This window comes from Melospiza georgiana, chromosome 19 (assembly GCF_028018845.1).
Source record: "Melospiza georgiana isolate bMelGeo1 chromosome 19, bMelGeo1.pri, whole genome shotgun sequence".
NCBI lineage: Eukaryota > Metazoa > Chordata > Aves > Passeriformes > Passerellidae > Melospiza > Melospiza georgiana.
The window spans coordinates 10,939,209-10,962,213 of record NC_080448.1 but is presented as its reverse complement, the minus strand read 5'-3'; the positions used below and the strand labels follow the sequence as shown (position 1 = coordinate 10,962,213).

General features: G+C 44.9%; 2 protein-coding genes across 3 annotated transcripts in view; both read right to left on the bottom strand.

The window, feature by feature from the left end:
• The window catches only part of CLTC (clathrin heavy chain), a 30,015-nt gene extending 27,257 nt beyond the window's left edge, over nt 1-2,758 (bottom strand). For both annotated transcript variants that reach the window (XM_058037341.1, XM_058037342.1), the window contains exon 1: nt 2,648-2,758. In XM_058037341.1, the coding sequence (XP_057893324.1) occupies nt 2,648-2,689 (42 nt within the window). In that variant the 5' untranslated portion in view covers nt 2,690-2,758. The remainder of the gene's footprint in view (nt 1-2,647) is intronic.
• Nucleotides 2,759-4,328: 1,570 nt separating this feature from the next.
• On the bottom strand, nt 4,329-20,663 carry DHX40 (DEAH-box helicase 40). Its single transcript, XM_058037491.1, has 17 exons — nt 20,507-20,663; nt 19,238-19,383; nt 17,860-17,979; nt 16,569-16,799; nt 16,347-16,413; nt 15,552-15,683; nt 14,992-15,091; nt 14,623-14,709; nt 12,641-12,823; nt 11,549-11,629; nt 10,185-10,342; nt 9,572-9,686; nt 9,191-9,299; nt 8,797-8,891; nt 8,187-8,256; nt 7,682-7,910; nt 4,329-5,307 (listed from the first exon to the last, which is right to left on the bottom strand). Exons 1-17 carry the CDS (start codon nt 20,643-20,645, stop codon nt 5,168-5,170), a joined length of 2,202 nt encoding a protein of 733 aa, XP_057893474.1. The 5' UTR covers nt 20,646-20,663; the 3' UTR covers nt 4,329-5,167.
• Between the last annotated feature and the right edge of the window lie 2,342 nt (nt 20,664-23,005).

Here is a 23,005-nt window from a genome sequence, read left to right as displayed (position 1 = left end):
AGAAGCAAGCAGATCTGCAATCATCCCACACACTGAACTCTGATCTCCCACTACATACACAGTGGATTGTTTCCTCATACCTACTTTGGGGAAAGAAAAAAAAAAGGCAGCAGCTATATAAAGTTTTATAACATGAGTGTTGATAGCACAGCAATCAGGTTCCTCCCTGAAAATTCCCAAGGAAAGTTCTGCCCAGGCTGTTGTTGCTGCTCCTTGGTGGCAAGGCAGGGGTGTAGAGCAGACACCACACAGATAAGAGCAGCCTGCACACCTGGGGCTGCTGAGATTGCAGAGCTTGTGACCCTGACAAACAAACCCTGGCAACATTTTTGGTTTTACACTCCCCAGAAAGCTCCCTCCTCCCTAGCATGTTACCTACTTGTCCAAAGTCCACCTTCAGCTCCAATTTGGGGTACAAAGCACTGTGCCCCCAAGAGATGAGGCATTCAGGAGTTTTCACCTCTTCATTCCCAAATCACACAGCCAAGCTGCCAACAGCAGCAGCTAATGGTCTGCCTTGAAGCTGAACACCAGGACAAGCTTTGTACTTGACCACTTTTTAACCTCCAATAATGAATCTGTGGAGAACCAGGATCACACTGTGTCTATTGACTGATTTCAATAACAGCCTGCAAGAACTTTCTCATTCAAATCCATCACCTGCTTTTTCAGGCTCCAGCTGGGTACCTCCTCTTTCATTAACAATCACTACAAACTTGCAGGTGTTGCACAACACCTGTACAACAAGTTTCCTAGACAAATGTGGGTCAGGTACAGTTCAAGAAATTGTTTTATTGAGTCCATGAGGAGCCTGGACAGCAAAAATATTGCAATATCAGTGTTTCTGCTCTCAAAATTACATCAGGAACTTCAGCAGAAAAGCAACTCCTAGAATCCAAATTCCTCTGAATATTTTTTTCAATGAAATGAAAGGAGGAAGTTCAAAGGCAAGAGCCACGTGCACCCAGGCTCAGAGGGGTGCACACCCAGCTGAGAAAGGATCAGCTCCTGTGTGCAGCTGGAACAGAGACTGGTTCAGCCAGTGCTCCACACTGAATGGGCACAGGCAGAGAAAAATGCAAATCCAACCCCAAATAAGCAGACAAATCAGTCTGGAGGCTGAGCAGTCCTGTTCCACCCCAGTGCTGGCCTGGAAGCTCCCAGCACTTCTGGCGTGAAGCAGATGAGTTCCATTATGTAACAGCACTCATGTCATTAGAGACCTGGCAGTGGGTCACATGCGAGGTTTGGGGCTTAAATAATGCACAAAGGTGCAGTGCCACAATGCCTGACTGAGAGCTGGGCTGGCTTTCACCTGAGTGCACAGAACCTCCTCAGCACCTGGGGCTGGACAAGGCACTGTCTGGGAGGTGAAGCTCTGGCCAATTCCTGACATTCTCCTCTCAGTGCTGCTCACCACAGGGATACCTAAACTATGGATTCTGCCCTGCTTTTAAACTGATATTGGAGTAAAACCATTCAGTGCTCAGCTACACACCTGAACAAGCACCAAAGCAGCATTTATGAACAGCTGTAGCCTTCAACTAAGTACTCTGCAGTGGTTCTTTCAACAAGGCGCTTAGAAATGAATTACCTTCCATTTGAGTCGGGCACTTTTTTTCACAGTAAATCATGCAAATCCATCACTGTGTTTACCCCAGTTAGCTGAGCACAAACCAAACACAGACCCTGGCACCACCAGAAGACCTTGACCAGGTGAGCCAATGTAGCTTTTACTAGACAAATTCTCCTCAAAAAAAAAAAACAAACCCACTCCTGAGCAGTGAAACCGAGCTGAGGAACACTCAGAGCCCTTCGCCCTTCAGACCTGTCAGATGGGAAGTGCCCATTGCACAAGTGGATCCAGACCCCTCCCAGCGCCGCGGCTTCACCCACGGGCAGGGAGCCCTCGCTGCCCCGGGAGGGAGCCCCGCGCTCCCGCTCCGCAGCCCGGCGCCTCCAGGAAGTCACCTCAGAGAAATTCAGCGCCATCGCTCGGAAATAAACTATTAACGTGTGGTTCTGGTGCAACGAGAGCCAGAGCTGGGCTTGGGGAGAGGCCAGCGGACAGCGGAGCGGGCACCTGGGCACCTGCACTGCCACAGCTGCACTGCAGGCAGCCGCAGAGCTCCCACGTTTCGCTGCAATACGCGATTTTCCTTCCACAAAATGACATTAGAAGTGGGAACACCGGCAGATCGCTTTAGCCTGTCCTTAGAACTACAGAAGCTTTAAGACCATTCAAATAAATACATTAAGCGGCACACGGACACAGCTCGGCCACCTGCCCGCCTCACCCCCCCGTGCCGGGCCGTGCCGGGCCGGGATTTCCCGCTGGCGCCGCTCCGGAGCCACCCGCGCCCGGCCCGCACCGCCCGGCCCGCCCGGGCACCGCGCCAGCCTCGCCCACCCCGCCGGGCACGGCCCGCGGGCACCGGCAAGGACGGGATGCCCGGGCCGGCCCCTCCCGGGAGCGCCCTCCGGGCAGCGCTCCCCGAGCCGGGCACCGCGGGCCGAGCAGCGCCGAGCGCGCCCGGCCGCCCTCACGGGAGGCACCGCGGGCAGGCCCGGCGCGGCTCCCCCGGCTCCGTCCCCGGGCGGCTCCCCCGGCGGAGCGAGGCAGCGGCCCGCCCGCCCCCGCGCCCACCTGGAGATGCTCCTGGAAGCGGATGGGCAGGATCTGGGCCATGGCGGCGGCGGGGCGCTCCGGGCCGGGCCGGGCTCAGCGGTGCGGGCGGAGCGGGGCCGCGATGGCGGAGCGGGGCCGTGCGGAAGCTGCCCCCGCCGGCGGAAGGATACCGCCGCGGAAGGATACCCGCACCTGCCGCCGCCGGTCGGCCGCGCGGAGGGATCCCGGCGAGCGGCGCCAATGGGAGCGGCGGCTGTGATGCGCCGCCGGAAGGGACTATTTGGGGACGCATCACTCCCTCCCTCCCTTTCCCCGGCCTTTTTTTTTTTTGCCACATCATGCGACCGAGGGGCCGCGGCGTCACTTCCGGCCCGCGCGCGCGCGGTCACGTGGGGCGGGGCGGCGCGGCCGGGCAAGGTGACACCGGGGGGACACGGGGGGGAACAACAGTGGGACACCGGGGGGACACGGGGGGGACGTGAGGGGACACCGGGGGCAGTCCCTGGACCACCCCCGCCAGGGTGTCCCCGTCACCGGGATGGGAGGGATGTCCCCTCTGAGGGGACACTGAGGGGACAGGGATGTCACCGTCAGCGGGATGCGATGGATCCCACCCCCTCCTGCCAGGGTGTCCCCCTGTCATGGGGATGTGATGGAGGCACAGCCCCGGAGGTGACACCGAGGGGATAAGGGTGTCCCTGGCACTGGGATCTGATGGATTCCCCATCCCCTCGTGTCCCTGTCCCCAGGATGTGATGGATTCCTTATCCTTAGAGCATCCCTGTCCCCGTGATCTCATGGTGTCCCTGGTGTCCCTGTCACTGATGGATCTCCCCTCCCAGGGTGTCCCTGTCACTGGGATCTGATGGATTCCCCATGATCTGATGGCTCTCCCATCCCCTGCTGTCCCTGTCTCCAGATCTCATGCATTCCTCATCCCCAGGGTGTCCCTGTCCCCTCTGTCCCCATCCCTCCCCCCAGGGCTGCTCTCCCAGACCCTTCCCACGCCCCTGTTAATGAGTCCAGCACAGTAATGAAGCTCCTCCACACTTCCCTCTGTGTTTTATTAACTCCCACTTGACCTCCAGCACGTAAAACAGGTAAAAACTTAACTTTTTCCTGGGATCAGCAGCCAGAGCTGTGTGTGCTGTCACACTTGGCATGGCTGAAATCTTATTTTATTGAACAGCTTATTCTGAAATCTTATTTTATTTCACAGTTGTTACTTCCCCAGACAATTTTTACTTTGTCTTAAATTCCCCATCTCCAAACCTCTGAGAGAAGCCCTGGAACACAGTGGGGGAAAAATCCCTCACTTGGAAAATGAAAAGAAAAAAAAATATATATAAAGAAATCAGCATTAGGATCTGCCAAGTGATTTATAGCCCCAAGGAACAGTGGGCATTCTGTGTACTCATTTCAGGCCCACTGGGTGGTGCAGATGGCATTTGACTCATGAGGGGCTGTGACACTGCAAATATAAATCAAATTAAACAGCAGAACTCAGAGCAGAGGATGAGTCAAGCCCAAGTGCTGCTGCTGCTCCAAAGCAGAAAGAACAAAACCCTTCCCCATCAATCACAGCATGAGGAACAATTACCAGAGCCAGCACTTTCTTTATGAGCAATAATATTGTAATATTAAAAAAAAAATCCACGGTTTTGGAGGCAGTGCTGGAATGCTGGAGGTGAGGCAGAGGTGGGATGGTGAATGCTTTATTCAGGCTACAGTAATAAAACACAATCCAGCACTTGAAGCAGTGCCCAGGGTGGCACAGAGCACACAGCTGAGGCAGGAAAAATCACAGCAAGTTCTTCCAATTATTTGGAAATTCTTACCCAAACTGCTCACTCCAGCCCTGGAGCGTTTCAGGGTTATTATGGTGATAAAACAGAATTTCTTTATTGAGAAGGAAACAAACTTCATGATGACAAAGCACCACAGCTCCTTCTCTTTCAGATGCTCAAGGAAAAACACTTTTAATTCCCTGTGTGTACCTGGTACAGCACAGCAAGGAATGCAGGTGGGAAATGTCCCTTTGGATTTTATCCTGAAATTTTCCCTTTTGGTTAATCCTGCAGTTGTCCCTTTGGATTTAATCCTGCAGTTGTCCCTTTGGATCTAATCCTGCTGCTCCCACCACTGCAAGAGCCCTTCCTGCACATTTTCCTGAGCATGAATTCTGTGTGACCACCATCAGAATAAAATGGGTAAAAAATTACAGTTCCACTCCTTACAAAAATAAACCCCAACTGACCTTGAAGAAAAATTTCATTTATAACAGCACTGAGAGCTCTTTCAGTCAAATAAATGCCAGAGAATTGGCATGACACTTGGTATCAGGGCTTCAGCCACAGCTGAGGCTGTGAAATTGTTGCCACTGCCCTGCAGCAACACCAAGCTTGGGAAGCTTTCCCTGCTGGATGCAGCACAGGGAATTGAGTTTGTCCTCTTTGGCACAAGTTTCCCTGCACTCCTGTCAGTCCTTGGGCATTCTGCAAAGAGCCCAGAGCTGCACAATCTGCCCCCCAAGCAGAGTTACCCCATTTCCTTCCCAGGGCCACTCAGAGCCTGAGCTCTTTGCTGCTTCCTCTGCAGATACCGAGCTCGGGCATCCTGGATGGATTGCTCATCGTTCCTCCTCTCCATCTTCCCTGCAGAGCTCTCTGGGGCTCCTTCTGGGGAGAGAGGAGAGAAAGAAATGAAAATAAACTCTCTGTGTCAAACCCACTCCCCTGGTGTGTTTGTGTCCCCCCCAGATGAAGGGAGGAATGATGAATCTGGCTCTGTGTTCTCAGAGGGCTGATTTATTGTTTTATGATGCTATATTAAATTAAAGGATGCTGAACTAAACTGTATTAAAGAATACAGAAGGGATACTTACAGAAGGCTAAAAAGATAATAATGAGAATTCTTTCCAGAGCCCTGACACAGCTTGGCACTGATTGGCCATTGACTGAAAACAATTCACATCAGAAACCAATGAAACAAGCTCCAAACACATTCCAAAGGAGCAAAACACAGGAGAAGCAAATCAGACAATTAATTATTGTTTTCCTTTTTCTCTGAGGCTTCTCGGCTTCCCAGGAGAAAAATCCTGGGTAAAGTGATTTTTCAGAGAATATGAATGTAACACCCCCCAGCATTACAAGTCCTCCTATTTGTTAAATACCAAAAAGAAAAAAAACCCAACAAAATCTCTTTTTTTTTCTCCCATGCAGCCACTTGAATAACTTCCAGAGAGGACAGACTGCACCACAGCAGGGAGGGAAAAAAATTCAAAATAAAATCACACCTTAGCTCCCATGTCAATGTTTGCAGCTGGGCTCATCTCATCCCCAAATCTTGCTTTTTACTGAGCAGAGAATATGAAACCTGTGTTCTGCACACCCACTTCTCCTCTGAAATGCACATCCCAAACTCAGGTTTGAGCAGGACAGCACAGGAAAAAACATTGGGATAAACTATCTTTAAAAAATTTCCGGAGGCAGGAGGGAGGGAGAGGAAAACATGCAGATAAGGGAGTGAAAAAAGTCAATATTGCAGCTCAGGCACCATCAGAAATGCACATTCCCCCACAGCACTGAGACCTTGGGACTGCTTCTCACAGAAGGCAAGAGAAGCAGAAAATATTTTCAGCCTAAAAAAACAATAAAAAAGAAAATCAAAGGCTCTGAGAGTTTAAAATCTGTGAGTGAAGCAGCTACTGCAGCCTGGTCCTGGGGGCTGGTAAGAGAAGGAGAATGAGCTTTAATCAGCACCCCTTGTTAAAATAATTCTAATTATTATGTCTTGTCAGCTATTCAGCCACCTATTTTCATGAAGGTGCCAGAAATACAACATCTGTAAGGTGAAAATGAAACTGCAGTTAATTGGGAATTGCCTGATGAAGCCATAACGAGAAGGGGGACACAGAGAACATTTCCTTCAGATAAACTAATGGGGCTCTTCTGCATTATTTATAACCAACTGAAATTGATGTTTAAAATGCTGGGTTTATACAATAGTGCAGGGGAGCAAGTGATGCTGGCCTGAGCACAATTGTGCATTTTTGCCTTTGTTAAGGAAATGGAAGAGAATCTGTGTTTAGTGTACAATGAATGGATGTTTTGGAAGGGTCAGCTCAGGAGTAAAGAGGCCCTTTGGATACTTGGCTGCTTTAGGAACCTGCTGACAGGAGAATCCCAGGAATGCCAAGCGGCCAGATCAGTCAGCAGGCACAGTTCTAATTAACACTGACCATTCACACATTGGCATTAAATTCATTGTCAGAATCAGACACCAAAATGTGAGACTTTTTCTTCTCCCTCTATTGCTGGGTGAGGTTTTTGATGTTTTTTTTTCCTTCCCTCTGCACCACAGCTCTTCTCCCAGGGCATCATTATTTGGGCATCAATGGCTAAATACCCTTCACAAACTCAACCAACCAGCCTCAAAATGCTTTTATTCAACTCTGCTCAAAGAATCCAAAAGGGGTGAGTGTGGCAAGAAGGATTGCAGAGCTGTGAGGAGCATAAAACAACCACAACTACACCAAACAAATTAACACTTTCTAGCCCAGAACCTGCCATAATAAACACACAGGGCTCCAAAACAACAATGAAACTTTAGTGGTATTTTTTCCTGATGTCTGGGAGAAATGATGAGGAGGACTCCATCTTATCAGAAGGCTAATTAATTACTTGATTATAGTATATTATTCTATGCTATATTACATTACATCTAAACTGAATCTGCCAAGCACTCCACTGCACAGAATCTTGTGACTGTCCCAACACACACACCTGGATTCAACTGGGCAGCGAATGAAAACACACCAAAATCCAATTACCAATTCCACTCACCAACAACACAGGAGCAGCAAATAAAATAAGAATTGTTTTTTCTTTCTGGAATTGCTTTTTCTTTCTGAGGTTCAGAGAATATAAAACCCAGGAATATTCTTGGGAAGAACTGTGCCTTGCTTTTCCTCTGGGAGGAGAAACGCGGTGACAGAAACGCGGTGACAGAAAACCACACGCACACACACAGAGGGATGAGCACTGTGCTTACCAAACTGCCTTTTGAGCTCCTCCCTCTGCTTCCACTTGGTTATTTCCTCCTCAGTCACCTCCTCCCTGGCCACGCTGCTGAGCTCGTAGGCATCCACCTGGTGCAGCCTGGGCAGCAGCTCCCGGAGCCACTCGTAGCGCACGGGGCACACGGTGCGCACGTAGATCTTGGAGGTGACGGCCACGTCGTGGAAGATGATCCACTCCAGCAGGGTCTCCTGGTTGTACAGCTGAAAAATTCAAAGGCTGGTTTGGTTTTTCACAGCCCCACCTGCAGCAGAATGGGTGGGATGTGAGCGGGTGTTAGCGGGTTTTAGGGGTTTAGAATTGATCAAAGAGGCAGAGCGAAGGTCCAGCCTGTGTCACTCCCACCTCACAACCCAAACCTTGACCAAGCCTGAGGAATTTGGGTGCAGCCCAAAGCAAGCACCAGGGAGAGTTTAAGGACCTGCCCCTCATTCCTTTTGGAGATGCTTTTCTGCTTTATCAGGATTTTGGGAACTCACTGTGGATGAAGGGTGGATGTAGACAATGCTGCCATGCCCATCCATGGTGCAGAATGTCCTGGCTGCAGATCTAAAAAAAAAAGAAATTAAAAAATAAATTTAAAAAACCCAACAACAAAACAAAACACACATTGCTGTGATTATACAGCAACACTGAACTGAACAAATCAGCAGCAGCACAGAAAAAAGTTCTCAAATATCCACCAAGAGGAAGGTGCTTCCAGAGCTAAACTGTAAAAATCCATTTAAAGAGTGAAATACAAGAAATCTCATTTACCACAGCAGCACTGCAGGTGTAACACCACAATAACAACAGGGCTTGGCAGTGAAGCCTTTGAAAGCTGTGAGAGCTGGAGAATTCCACGCCCTTCAGCTGAATATCTGGAACCACTCTCAGCTGCTGAGTTCATTGCACAGACAGAACAATGACATTCCTGGGAAGCTCTCCTTGGAATGGTGAAGACAGCCAAAAGCAGAAGTTCCAACCCCTTGCAGAAACATCTCCTTCACCTGCAGTTACTACTTTGCTGCTTTTACCAACATAAACCCACACTTTAAAGTAATTTGCATGATTTCTTTTCCATTCAGTTCTCCAAACTTCACTCCTTACCTCCTAGCAACATTAACAAAGTATCCTGCACACAGGCATCTTCTCAGGATTTCAGTTCTGGAGCCTTCAAATGTCTCCTTAGGGAAGTCTGGCAGCTGGGAAAAGAAAAAGCAACATGAATCAGGATGGATCTTCAAGAAAAAGCAGTTAAACCCCCTCCATCCCATGGATTCTAAACTCTGGGCAGAAACCATGAGGAAAGGAGAAAACCTCTCCTTCTTGCCCATTACCACCACTGGACCTGAGTCACACAAGCAAGATAAAAAATATTTAAGTGGTTTATTTTCTACTGGAGGAAGGCAGCAGCCACCTGGCAAAGGCTCAGCACCCACCACATCTCTTAAATGTAAGTTTATACAGCTCAAACATGCCCAGAAATGTTATTTTTTTTTACCTGTTTCAGTTTAGTGATTATTTCCCGCAGCTGCCTTTCCACACTAAAAGCAGATTTCACAGCTCTCCAATGGATCCAGTATTTCTGGCACCAGGCTGAAGGAGACTTGCTGAGAACAGGAATATTTGAATTATAAAGAAGCCCTTTGTCAGCTGCTTGCAAAGAAATTTGCCTCTGTTTTATTGTTATGGTCACACAAAAACCTACACAGGCAGATACTTGGTGGGGTTAAATATCAAGTGTCTGGATGGAAATTACAGATCACAACAAGGAATAAATCTGAAACCAGGAATGAGCACAGAGATGTGTAACTGCAGCACACCTGAAAACTGGGAGTTATGAGCAGTGCCAAACCACTTAGTGTAAGGGAGAATTCCATACCTTGCTTTGCACTGTTCAAAAATATTTAAGAGGGTTGCAAAGTCATTGCATCCTCCCACTTGAGAGGCAAGTTCCTGGTGCTGAAGCTCAGCCTCCTTCTGCTTCTGAGGATCACCTGAGGAATAAGTTATATCTCAAAGTCATTTTTGTTCATCACTACCTAATTTTCTGTTTGTTTTTGGCAGCTTTGGCTCTCTATTCCTGTTATCTTTAAATTTGTCTCTCCTTCTACAGCTGCACTTACAGTTGTTCCTCCCTCCTATTGCTGAACAAGAGCACACAGATGCTATTAAATCCATGATTAATCTCATCACTCAGCACCAGGGATGAAGAATTCCATTCTCTAAGCAAGTACTGCTCACTCACAACCCATCCAGAGGCTGACATGGGAAGATAAAGGAATAAACAAACAGCTCACAGGGATCAAGAGAGGAAAAACAAGACTGTTGAACCCACCCACCACAGCACCCTCTAATCTACTGAGCTCAGCTTCTTCCTCTGCCACAGCAGTGAGATCTTAAAATAAAGATAAAACCAGTGGAACTGTGAGTTTAGTAGGAATTCACCTCCAACAAATACAGGGAGGCAGAAGCAGAGGAAGAGGAGCTCCCACCTGGGCGGATGAAGACGTTTTCCACAGACAGCATGGCTGCAATGGGCAGCAGCAGATCCTCACAGCCCAGGGAAGCAGCTTTAATCACAGCACAGGACAGGTTGGGAGGGAGGGGAAACTGCACCAGGAATTCTCCCAGTCTGGTCACATGGCCTCTCCTGAAGGAGGAAAAAAATTTTATTTTTTACATATACATATATATATGAAAAAAATATATATATAATTTTTATATATATATATTTATATATAAAATATTTACAGGAAATATATATTTATATAATACATATGTTTTTATATGTTTACAGGAAAAATATATATTATATATTATATATACTTTAATATATTTTCTGTATTTATTATAAATTTCATTATACATTTCATTATGCATTTTATAATATATATTATTATATATAAATATATATTTACAGGAAAATTAAATCTATTTTAATATATGATATATTTTAAAATATATTTTCTATATATTATTATGCATCTCATGATATATAAATATATATTTACATGAAATAGATATTTATATATTTATATTATATAAATTTATATATATTTACAGGGGAAAAGTGTATATATTTTTATATATTATATATGTTTTAATATATTTTCTATACTTCATTATATATTTTATTATACATTCTGTTACACATATCTCACTATATATCTCATTATATATCTCATTCTATACCTCATTCTATATATATCTTATTATATATTATAATATATATATTATATATATATTATATATATTATATATATATTATATTCTATATTATATACCTCATTTTATATACCTCATTATATATACCTCATATCATTATATATCTCACTATATCTATTTTTACATACACAGATTCAATGCAATGATGTTTAAATGTGAATTGGGTAAGAAGCACTTCCCCTCTGACTGTGAGTGCCCACACAGGTGCTGGGACATGCACAAGTGTCACCAGCAATAAAATAATCCACATTTCTCCAGCTTGCTCGTGTCTGCTCCGTGGCAGGCACAGCCAGCTTTGGGTTTGGTTTTTTTCATTATTTCCAAGAAGAATTCCTGGAAGCTCAGGATAAGATCTCATTTCCTGCCTGAGCTGCTGAGCCACAGCAGTCTGGGATGCAGAGCTGAGGGCACTGAGGAGCTCCAGGACAACGTGCAGAACCTGATTTTTATCTCCCAAACCCCAAACCCTGCTCCAGCCCTGCTTTTGCAGACAGTCCATTAAACCCCAGGAAACTTCCTGGAGGTTAAATAAGGAAACATTCTGCTGCTGAGGAGTGTCCTTTAATCCACACAAAACATCAACTGAAGCCTTAGATTTGAAATTGTTGTAGTGAAACCTTTTGGTTTTTACCTGTCAATGGCATTGCACTGGTAAAGTTCCTTCAGAGCTTCCAAAATGTGTCTTTCCTCAGGAGGGTCCAAATAGGGAAACCTAGGGATAAAAAAGAAGTAGATTTGTTAGTTTTTATACTCATAAAAATAATTTTAAAATATTTAAATATTTCTTTTGAAGTTTATTTTAATAAATTTTATTTATTATTTTTATATTTTAAATTTATTTTATTTATTTTAAAGTTTTAAATATTTATGAAAATAATTTTTAAACCTCCCCAATGCACGTCTTCTAACCAAAGTTAGATCATCATAATAATAATTTTCTGTGTGTTCCTGTCCAACCTCCAGCTGAGGAATTTCTGATGACAAATTCCATGGCACACACTAAACTGCATTTTCTACTCTTGCTCAGTCTTAGAACTAAAAAATTCCAGAGAGATGAAACTTTTTGGGTATAAAATGCAGTACTTTGAGGATTTTAAGTACTTAAAGTTGTAAAACCCAGTATTTTAAAAACTATGAGTATTTAAAGGTGTAAAAAACAGTATCTTAAGGATGTTAAGTATTTAAAGGTCTAAAAACCAGTATTTTAAGGGTTGGAAGTATTTAAAGGTGCAAAAACCAATATTTTAAGAATTTTAAGCATTTAAAGGTATAAAAAGCAGTATTTTAAGAACTGTGAGTATTTAAAGGTATAAAACTCAGTATTTTAAGGATTTTAAGTACTTAAAGGTATAAAAACCAGTATTTTAAGTATTTAAATGTGTAAAAACCAGTATTTTAAGGATGTTAAGTATTTAAAGGTCTAAACCCCAGTATCTTAAGGACTTTAAGCATTTAAAGACATAAAAGCCAGTATTTTGAGGATTTTTAAGTATTTAAATATATCAATTTTTATGGATTTTATGGCTTTAAAGGAACGCTACAAACAAACACATTTAATTTGGGCGAGATGGGAGTTTGGGCAGAGCCTGATGCTGGGGATGCAAGCTGGAATGGAGAGGAGAGCAGCAGCAAAGCTGATTGCACTGTCCCACTTGGCTGGGGCCCTAATCCTGCCCCTGCCCCTCCTGGGGCGGGATAATCCCCCTGCAGGCAGGGAGCTCACCTGATGACATCGTGCACGGAGAGGCACTTCAAGGTGAGGATCACAGATGTCAGGCTGGTCCTCCTGATCTCTGGCACGGTGTGCTGGGGCATGCACTGCTCCCAGAACTCCCTGCTGTACAACCCAAAACTCTTCCCCGCCGACGTCCGGCCCGCGCGCCCGGCTCGCTGCTTGGCTTCACTCCTGCCCCAAAAAAAAAAACCAACGTTGAAATATTTAATCCCTCCTAGTACCACCTAAACAGTACAAAATGTTTCTCTTTGTAGTTGGAAGAGGTATTCTTGCACTGAAATATCCAGTTGAAAGATCCAGCTGAGCAAGAAATAAAGAACAATTTCTGTGCGTTTTTTGGGTGCCGTCGTATTCAGCCAGCTCTGCTCAGACAATGCCAACTCCTCCTAAATATTTTTAGGACTAAATTTTTTTAGGACTTTTAGGAAGTTGTATATCCTGAACTGCTTTTTACTTGGTTTAAAATTGCTCAGGTGTGCTGGGGCATGCACTGCTCCCAGAACTCCCTGCTGTACAACCCAAAACTCTTCCCCGCCGACGTCCGGCCCGCTGCTTGGCTTCACTCCTGCCCCCAAAAAAAAAACCAACATTGAAACATTTAATCCCTCCTAGTACCACCTAAACAGTACAAAATGTTTCTCTTTGTAGTTGGAAGAGGTATTCTTGCACTGAAATATCTAGTTGAAAGATCCAGATGTGCAAGAAATAAAGAACAATTTCTGTGCGTTTTTTGGGTGCCGTCGTATTCAGCCAGCCCTGCTCAGACAATGCCAACTCCTCCTAAATATTTTTAGGACTAAATATTTTTAGGACTTTTAGGAAGTTGTATATCCTGAATTGCTTTTTACTTGGTTTAAAATTGCTCAGGTGTGCTGGGGCATGCACTGCTCCCAGAACTCCCTGCTGTACAACCCAAAACTCTTCCCTGCAGATGTCCGGCCCGCGCGCCCGGCTCGCTGCTTGGCTTCACTCCTGCCCAAAAAAAAATCAATATTCAAACCTTTCATCCCTTCTAGTACCACCTAAACAGTACAAAATGTTTCTCTTTGTAGTTGGAAGAGGTATTCTTGCACTGAAATATCCAGTTGAAGGATCCAGCTGAAAGATCCAGCTGTGCGAGAAATAAAGAACAATTTCTGTGCGTTTTTTGGGTGCCGTCGTATTCAGCCAGCCCTGCTCAGACAATGCCAACTCCTCCTAAATATTTTTAGGACTAAATATTTTTAGGACTTTTAGGAAGTTGTATATCCTGAACTGCTTTTTACTTGGTTTTAAATTGGTTAGGTGTGCTGGGGCATGCACTGCTCCCAGAACTCCCTGCTGTACAACCCAAAACTCTTCCCTGCAGATGTCCAGCTCGCTGCTTGGCTTCACTCCTGCCCAAAAAAAAAATCAATATTCAAACCTTTCATCCCTTCTGGTAGCCCCCAAACAAGCACAAAATGTCTCTCTTTATAGATGGAACAGGTATTCCTGCACAGCAGCTGAAAAATCCAGTTGTGCAAGAAATAAAGAAGAATTTCTCTGTATTTTTTGGATGCTGTCATATTCAGCCAGCACTGCTCAGACCATGCCAATTCCTCCTAAATATCTGTAACTTTTAGGAAATTGCATATCCTGAACTGCTTTTCACTTGGTTTTAAATTAGTTAATTAAACCAATTGAAGTGGTTTTTAAACCTTAAAATGGTTTTAAAACCTTAAAGTGTTTTTAAATCTTAAAGTGGTTTCAAACCGTAAAGTGGTTTTTAAACCCTTGAGTGATTTTAAACCTTAAAGTGGCTTTAAACCTTAAAATGGTTTTTAAATCTTAAATTGTTTTCAAACTTTAAAGTGGTTTTAAAACCTTGAAGTGGTTTTAAATCATGGGGCTTTGAGGTTGCTGCCTATTTTTTATTTATTTTTTTAACACAGAGCATTATTCCCAGAGCAGCTCCCAGAAACAATAAGTGAGTGACATTTTTCACTTACTTTGAGATGGGAACCACCTCCAGGATGTCCAAACCCACTCTGGGATTATGGTTCAACTGCTTCACAAAGCCACTGTCCACCACATATCTGAAATAAACAATCCAGAGAGGTAAAAACCAGGGTTTAGCAGGGAACTGACACAAGGATTTAATTTTAAAAAACACATTTATTCTACCTAGACCCTGGTTATTCAGTAGATTTGACTTCAAAATAGATTCAAAAATATTGGTCACCTCTAAGACTATAATAATATCAATGGTTTTCTTACTACACACCCAAAAAAAGGCAATAGTAGCAGAATAAATGTGTTTTTCCAAACCCAGACCTTTCTGAATTATTCCCTCTGCTATGAGAGACAGAAATCAATACCTGACTCCTTCAATGGTCAGAGATGTTGCAGCAATGTTTGTGGAGACCACACATTTTCTGATGCCTCTGGGGGCTGGCAAAAATATCCTTTTCTGTTGATCTAAAATGACAGAAAATGATGACGTAAAATAAGACGACAAAATAAAATAAAATAAAGCAAAGCAATATAAAACAAAGTATGCATAATAAAGCAATGCAAAATAAAGCAAAATAAGGTGTAAGGTAAAGTAAGGTAAAGTAAGGTACAGTAAGGTACAGTACAGTAAGGTGAAGTACAGTAAGGTAAAATGTGAAGTAATCTGGGCTTTCAGTTACTCAATATCCCCTTCCTAACTGAGGATCCTGAAGTCATATCCAGACTTGGATCTGGATTTTGACTGGAGGCTCAAGCAGAGAAGGCTGAAGTTTGATTTAGTTCATGATGACCACAATAAAACCCCACCCCAAAGTGCCCCATTCCCACCCTTTTCCCAAGCCAAACAGACAATCTGATGAGGATGATGTCCATAACAAGCCCTGCAGCTCAGATTGCTGTGATTAAGTGAGATTTTGGCTCTGACCTGTGGACATGGAGCCGTAGAGGGGCAGGATGAGGAGCCCCTCCACAGCGCGGTCGTGCACCTCGTAGCGGTAATCGATGGACTCTGCTCTCTTGAAAAGCACATCACAAGCTCTCTCTATCTCATTCTGCCCTAAAAGACACACAAGAGCACTTCAGTCACCTAATTAGCTACAGCTCTGCCTTCCTGGTTTGCAACACCTTCAAAAAAAATTGTTTTGTCAATATGTAATATGCCAACATCATTAAAATGAGGAATTAATGAGAGGGGATTTGGGAGGTGACACCCAGCCTTTCCACAGGGCCTCCCACCAAGGATTTGCCTTTAAAATTGGATATATTTTTATTAGATATTAATATTAGATATGGGCCTGGCCCATGCATTGATGTAGGATTTTACAGCTAAAATAATTCATCATTAAAATCAGGAATTAATGAGAGGGGGTTCGGGAGGTGACACTCAGCCTTTCCACAGGGCCTCCCACCAAGGATATGCCTTTAAAATTAGATATATTTTTATTAGAGATTAGACAATATATATAGGCCTGGCCCATGCATTGATGTAGAATTTTACAGCTCAAATAATTCTTCCTCCCTGAGTTAACAACAAACTAAACCATGCAGACAACACAGAGTCAATCTGGTTATTCCTAAAAAGCTCGGAAATTACCATTGCACAGGACTTTGTGCATCAACTGCACCTTTCCCTTCTCTCTGCTCTGGGAGACACCAGGCAGGCTCTGGAGGCTTTTCTGCTTTGCTGGCAGTGCCATAATTCACCCAGGAAAATCCTCACCTGTGAGAAAAACCAGGATGTCACCTTCTGGTTCATTTAAGTGAACATCCAGGGCGACCTTCACAGCCTGGAACAAACAAAAAACAAGGCAAAATCAGTTGAAATCCCATTTAATTCACCATCCCAACTGATCCTCCCCTGCCTCCTGCAGAGATGCTGAGAACACAACAGAACAGCTCATTCCTCCAGGTGAAAAATACCCCAAAACCAGAGAAAACAAACCTCTGTGACATAGGCAGAGCTGCCCACATCCCTGGGGCCCAGCAGGTTGCAGAATATCTCCTTGACAGGGTAACTCCTGCCTGGAATGTGCAGCACTGAGCAGTGCCCAAAGAACTCTGAGAGCTTCTCCACCTCCAGGGTGGCTGACATCACCACCACCTTCAGGTCTGTCCTCCTGCCTGCTGGCTTCTCCTGCAGGAACAGCTTCTTCAGCAACCCAAATAAAATATCCTGGCAGAAAAACAGGAACAGCCGATGTTAAAACCCTGGTTTTCTTAGAAGAGCCTGAAAAACTTGGAAATTTGATTATTTTATCCCACTGATAGAGTGAAAATCACATATTCCAGGCCTAAGCACTCTGAAGAAAACACACATTTGGCCTGGATATTTTGGTTTCTAGAGTTTAATGATTTTTTTACCAGCTCTCCTCACAGCACCAGTGTAACTCTCAAACCCCTTTGTTTTTCATTTTTACACTCTCCTGGTCAAGTCATTTGTGAGAAGTTACCTCAGCCCCATTTTTCATCCCATTTTCCAGCCATGTCCCCTGACTGTGTGTGCACCCTTCCTTGGTTTTATTTATTGCTACGACCTCAGCAAGTTTATTTTCCCCTGTGCTGCTCTGAATTACAAATCTGCTCCTTCCACCACTTCAGCTCAGTTATTTGCAATTCCCTCAGATGCCTGAGGGCAAACTGGGATTCAGGAGATCATTTTCCCTTTTTTCCACTGGGCTGGGAGATGGTTTGCTGGAGCAGGAGGTTGTCTGACACACAGCACAATCTCCTGAGGTCTCAGTGACCTCAATGTCCCTTTGCTGGCCACACAAGGGTCAGGGTGACCTCTGAAAGCTTTTGGGACTCAGGTCTAGATGCTTCCATGGACCCAACAGCCATAATCTCTCTGCACAGTCACATACACACCCTAAAAAACATTGGACAAGAGAGTTTTTTTTTTTGGTGTATTTTGTGGTGGTTTATTTTTTAAATAAGTATTCTAGAAAGTCTGTGCTCTGCCTTCAAACTCCTGGAAATTTTGGGAGAGTATTCAACAGCCAGCAAAAGTTTTAATTGCATTTAAATGCAACCACTACAAAAATCCAACACTTACAGGCTACATCTTATTTTCAATTTATGCAGCACGGACTGAACAAAGCAGCAAAAGGACAAAGCACATCCATGGAAAGTCAGTCCAAACCCCTCGGGGATCGTGCTGAAGTGAAAGGAAGGGATAAACAGAGCACAGAAAAGCAGAAACAGTGACCCAAAACGCAGCCATGAGAGGCACTCACAGTGCTGAGGCTCCTCTCGTGGGCTTCATCCAAAATGATGATGCTGTACTTGCTGAGCAGGGGGTCAGCCAGGATGTGCCTCAGCAGGCACCCATCAGTCATGTACCTGATGGCAGTGTCCTGCAAGGGCAACCACAGAGTCACTGCCAGCCTGGCCTTCCATCTCAAAGCAAACTCTTCTACACATTTACCCAGCACACCACAAGGATTTTCCTTAAAAGATACCTAAGGGCCTGGCTCATGCACTGATATAGGATTTTACAGCTAAAATAATTCTTATTCTGCTCACACACAGCAGCACACCTGCAAGGTGCCCAAAAACCTCCCTCAAATGAGTCAATGCTTGCTTATTTTGAATACAATACCTACCAAGCCTTAAAACACAATGCACAGAGCTCCATTATTAAGCTTAAAAACTTCCTAATATCTTGCTAGATAAACTTTTCTGTATTTAGGGAGTTATTCCAGACAAGTGTTAATACACAGACCATTGTTCTATTTGTCTTGGCTTTTCTACATTTTACATCATTTTTCTGCTGACTTATGGCTACTGCTTAGCTCTAAACTGTCTGAGAGACAGTTCTGAGGCCTGCCTTCTGCAGCTTTCCCAAAACTTTCTGATTTTATGCATTTCCACAAGGGGACACAAACAGCTGGGACAGCACCCTGCCCCCCGGGTGACCCTGGCACATCCCTGGGCACCACAAGGATTTTCCTTAAAATACTTAAGGGCCTGATGCATGCATTGATATAGGATTTTACTACTAAAATAATTCACATTGTGCTCATGGACAGCAGCACAGGTGCTTGGCAATGTTCCACCTGCAAGGTGCCCCAAAATCCTCCCTCAAATGAGCCAGGGGACACCAACAGCCCCTTCCCAAAGCCCTGGGACAGCCCCCAGCCCCCCCGGGTGACCCTGGCACATCCCTGGGCATCACAAGGATTTTCCTTAAAAGATATTTAAGGGCCTGATGCATGCATTGATGTAGGATTTTACAGCTAAAATAATTCTTACTGTGCTCATGCTTGGCAATGCTTCACCTGCAAGGTGCCCCAAAATCCTCCCTCAAATGAGCTGGGACAGCCCCTTCCCAAAGCCCTGGGACAGCCCCCTGCCCCCTGGGTGACCCTGGCACATCCCTGGGCACCACAAGGATTTTCCTTAAAAGATATTTAAGAGCCTGGCCCATGTATTCACAGCTCAAATAATTCTTACTGTGCTCATGCTTGGCAACGATTCACCTGCAAGGTGCCCCAAAATCCTCCCTCAAATGAGCCAGGGGACACCAACAGCTGGGACAGCCCCTTCCCAAAGCCCTGGGACAGCCCCCCCGGGTGACCCTGTCCCACCCCCAGAGCAGCCCCCAGGTCCCACCTCGCAGGTGCAGTCGTCGAATCGCACCTGGTACCCCACGAGGGTGCCCAGGGCACAGCCCATCTCCTCGGCCACCCTCTGTGCCACCGACACGGTGGCCACGCGCCGGGGCTGGGTCACACCGATGGCTCCGTGCCCGGCCAGCCCTGGGGGGACACAGAGTGAAAAACACCAATTTTAGTGATAAAATGGTTATAAAAATGGTAATGTGGCTAGAGAAATAATAATTTGGATAATTGGGATTAGGACAATACGAGACAATAGAAACAAAGAGTTACAGATGTCTGGGCATCTCTTTCTGGGCAAAATAAGACTGAAAAAGGACCCACATGAACAGAGGATTAACCCTTAAAAACAATAGCCTGTTGCATATTCATACAGCTCATACATGATGCATAAATCCCATTCAAACACAGGATTCTGTCTGGGTAGTGTCAGCTTCTTTCTCTGAATCCTAACAGCACCTTTGAGGCAGGAAGAAGTTAATTTCTTCTGATAATGGAGCAATAAATTATTTTTCTCTGAAAGATTCAGGTGTCCTGTGGCTGCTTTCTCGCTCCAAGTCCTTTCTTTAAAGAAGTACCTTCCATAGCATAGTTTCTATTTTAACACTTTGTTGTAACATAAAACTATATTTACCACACTACTTAAGAGACTTAATACAGCATTACTTTATAACACAGCACATATAACATTCATTTGAATATTTGGAAAAAGCCAATCATAAAAATACGCATTTTTCACAGAAGGGACATTAAAGATCATCTCGTTTCACCCCCTCTTGGAACATCTTCCACTATGACAAGTTGCTGTGAGTCTTCTCCAGCCTCGGATGCTCATAGGGATGGGGCAGATTCCCTGAGCAGCCGGTGCCAGGCTCTCCCACCCTCACAGAGAACAATTCTTTTCCAACACCCCACCTGATCCTGCTCTCTGGCAACTCCCTGTCACTCCAGACTCCTTCAAGCTTTAAGATCACCCCTAGAGCCTCCTCCAGACTGAACATCCCCAGTGACTGCAGGACACTGAGTTGAGCTGCTCCAGGTCACTTTATATCACGTACCTACATAATGTACACATAGCCACAGTTTGGGGGGTTTTTTTATTATTATTTACAAAGGTTTAACCGAGCCACCTCCTCTCAGCACATCCCAGCCCGAAGCTGCGTCACCCGTGAGGGGACAGGGGCACAGCCGGGTGAGTTTATCGGTGCTCGTGTCCCACATCCGCAGCCCGCGGAGCGGCGGGGGGCGAAGGGGGTTCCGTTACCTGCCTCGTAGAGGTACCTGGGCAGCTGCGTGCTTTTACCGCTGCCCGTCTCGCCGGTGACGATGAGGAAGGGCCGTTCCCTCACGGCCTCCACCAGCTCGCGGCGGGAGCGGCGGATGGGCAGGGCGGGGCCGTCCATGGCGGCTCCCGGGGCTCACCTGGGGCTCCCCCGCCTCACCTGAGGCCCCGCCCCCGCGCGCCCCCGGCGGGAACCCCCCGTGCGCGCCCCCCCGCCCCGCCGGTGCCGCGCACCACGCGCATGCGCGCCACGCCCCCAATTCCCCGCCTCCTCGTTAAGCCACGCCCCCACGCCGCTTCCCGCCTCTTCCTCAGGCCACGCCCCCCGCTCTCCCCTCAGGCCCTCGCGGCGCTTTAGAGCCAGGGAATTGCTCAGAAAATGACAAAAAATTACCAAATTACAAAGCGCGAAGGGTTGGAAGGAACTCGAAATCAATGCGCGAGGGCCAGGCTGCTCCGATTTATTTAGTGACAAAACTTGAGTCTTGAGTCCACACGTAAATGTCCTGATGGAACGACCCTAATTAGGAAAAATACATTTTAAAATCTAAACTACAGGAAACAATCTCGAATTCTGTTATAAATCATTTCCATAGGTCAGCTAAGTGTCATATTGTGTTGCATTAAAGTAATACTCTCCATAGGTCAGCTAGGTGTCATACTGTGTTACATTAGGCTGTTACACAATATTGAACAAAACACAATTGTACACATACAGAAAATAGTAAAATATTGATAAACAAACCTGCTGCACCAAAACTTCTTCCTTGAGAGAGAAAAAGTTCTTTATGTTGGATCTTTTTATACTTTCAAACCTAATCGACAAGAAACGAGATTCAATCTCTGAAACAGAGAGCAGCCAACAAGCACTAAGGGATGTGTTTAAAAAAACCAAATTACTTGGTAGAATCTTAAAAGTTTAGGGCTGGATATGCTCCAATGATCTCACACTTAGGGGCAGCTTAACAAAGCTGTGTAAAAAAAAAAAGGATACCCTTGGTAGTGGGCACAAAGAATGTAGAATTTAGGGGACATCTGGTAGAATTGCCAAGATGTGGAAGAAACTGATAAACCCAAATGAGCTCCAAGTGGGTAAAAGGTGATTCTGGTAATTCTGTGACCACCCACCCAAGAAACCCACTGACCCCAAAGAGAAGGACTCAGCACAGCACTAATTAGCGTCAGAAGCAAATCATTAACCGGTAGAAGATAGAATACTAATTAACAAGTGGACTGTGTGACTGGCGGTAAATGAACACTAATTCCTTTGTGTGCTAAAATGTGTAAACAGTGAAAAGTTTTGATGGTTGGGCTGCCTGCTCTGTGAGGTTCACCCAGGCTTGGCAATGCTGAAATAAATAATCAATGTCCCTCTGTAACGTGCAGGTATCGCTGTGCGGTGCTCTGGGTAACAAATGTGATTTTTAAGGACATGAATTACCCAAAACTCGCTGTGATGAACAAATGAAGGCGCTGCTGCTCCATCTGCGAGTTCACAACCGGCCTGAAGGTGGCAAGCACAGAACACTGAACACACACCAGCTGCAGTCCAGCTCCCCTGCCTTCCCCAAAATGCGATTTTTATGGTGAATTTTGCCCGTAGCTCAGTGCTTTCTCCCCTCACATGCTGTTTTTCACCCTCCATTGGGCTCCATCAGTGAAAAGAAGCTCACAGTAAATGTGTCACACCAGGAGCAAATTCAGGCCACCCACTGAGTCTGGTTATCCCAAATTCCCTCAATTTTTGCCTCTGGCACAATGGGAGAAATATTTCCCCACAAGGAACATGCACTCTGAGGCTTGGAACATATTCTATAATTTCCATCAGTTAGCTTTGTCTAACCTACAAATAATTGTTTAGTTTGCCAACAAGCATGCATTGTAAAATCTCACAATAAGCTGGTTTGTGACAATCTGACAAAAAATAGTGGAATGTGCCAATACACTCTATGTTGGTACACTCCGTTATGGAAAATATCACATTTATTGAATCACCATTTACTTATGTCATGTTGCCACTGGTAATTTACAATTAATGGTGATCATATACGCATTTGAAACTGCAAACACACCCTTATTTCACTTTTTGCTTTGTGTTTGCCAAGAAATATTTAATGGTTTTAATAGACACACATTTATGCAGACACACTTGCAGTCTGCACAATTTTATTTAAATCACATCTTTCTTTTGGCAGACACAGGGCTAGGTAAGGTTTTTCAATTCTCTCTTTTTTTTTTTTTTTTTTTCTTTTTTTTTTTTTTTTTTTTTTTTTTTTTTTTTTTTTTTTTTTTTTTTTTTTTTGTCCTCCCAGCCTGGGAATAGCAGATTTGGTTTTAATCAACCCCTTTGCAGTGTTGAACTTTGTCCTCCTGGAATACAGAGCCATTCATTGAAGGATTTCCCCCTGTCTAATAAACATTAATGAAGCACACTTTACAATTCCCCCGTGATCTTATCTCAGTTTCACAGATGGGGAAAAC

Bases quoted from the DNA above. Each gene is read 5' to 3' on its own strand.
- DHX40 (XM_058037491.1), bottom strand. From the start codon at position 20,645: ATGGACGGCCCCGCCCTGCCCATCCGCCGCTCCCGCCGCGAGCTGGTG. The intron at 10,343-11,548 runs GTAAAAACCAAA...TTCCTCCTTCAG, and splicing joins CAGTGCAATGCCATTGACAG to GAGAGGCCATGTGACCAGAC. The intron at 9,687-10,184 runs GTGGGAGCTCCT...CTTATTCCTCAG, and splicing joins AAACGTCTTCATCCGCCCAG to GTGATCCTCAGAAGCAGAAG.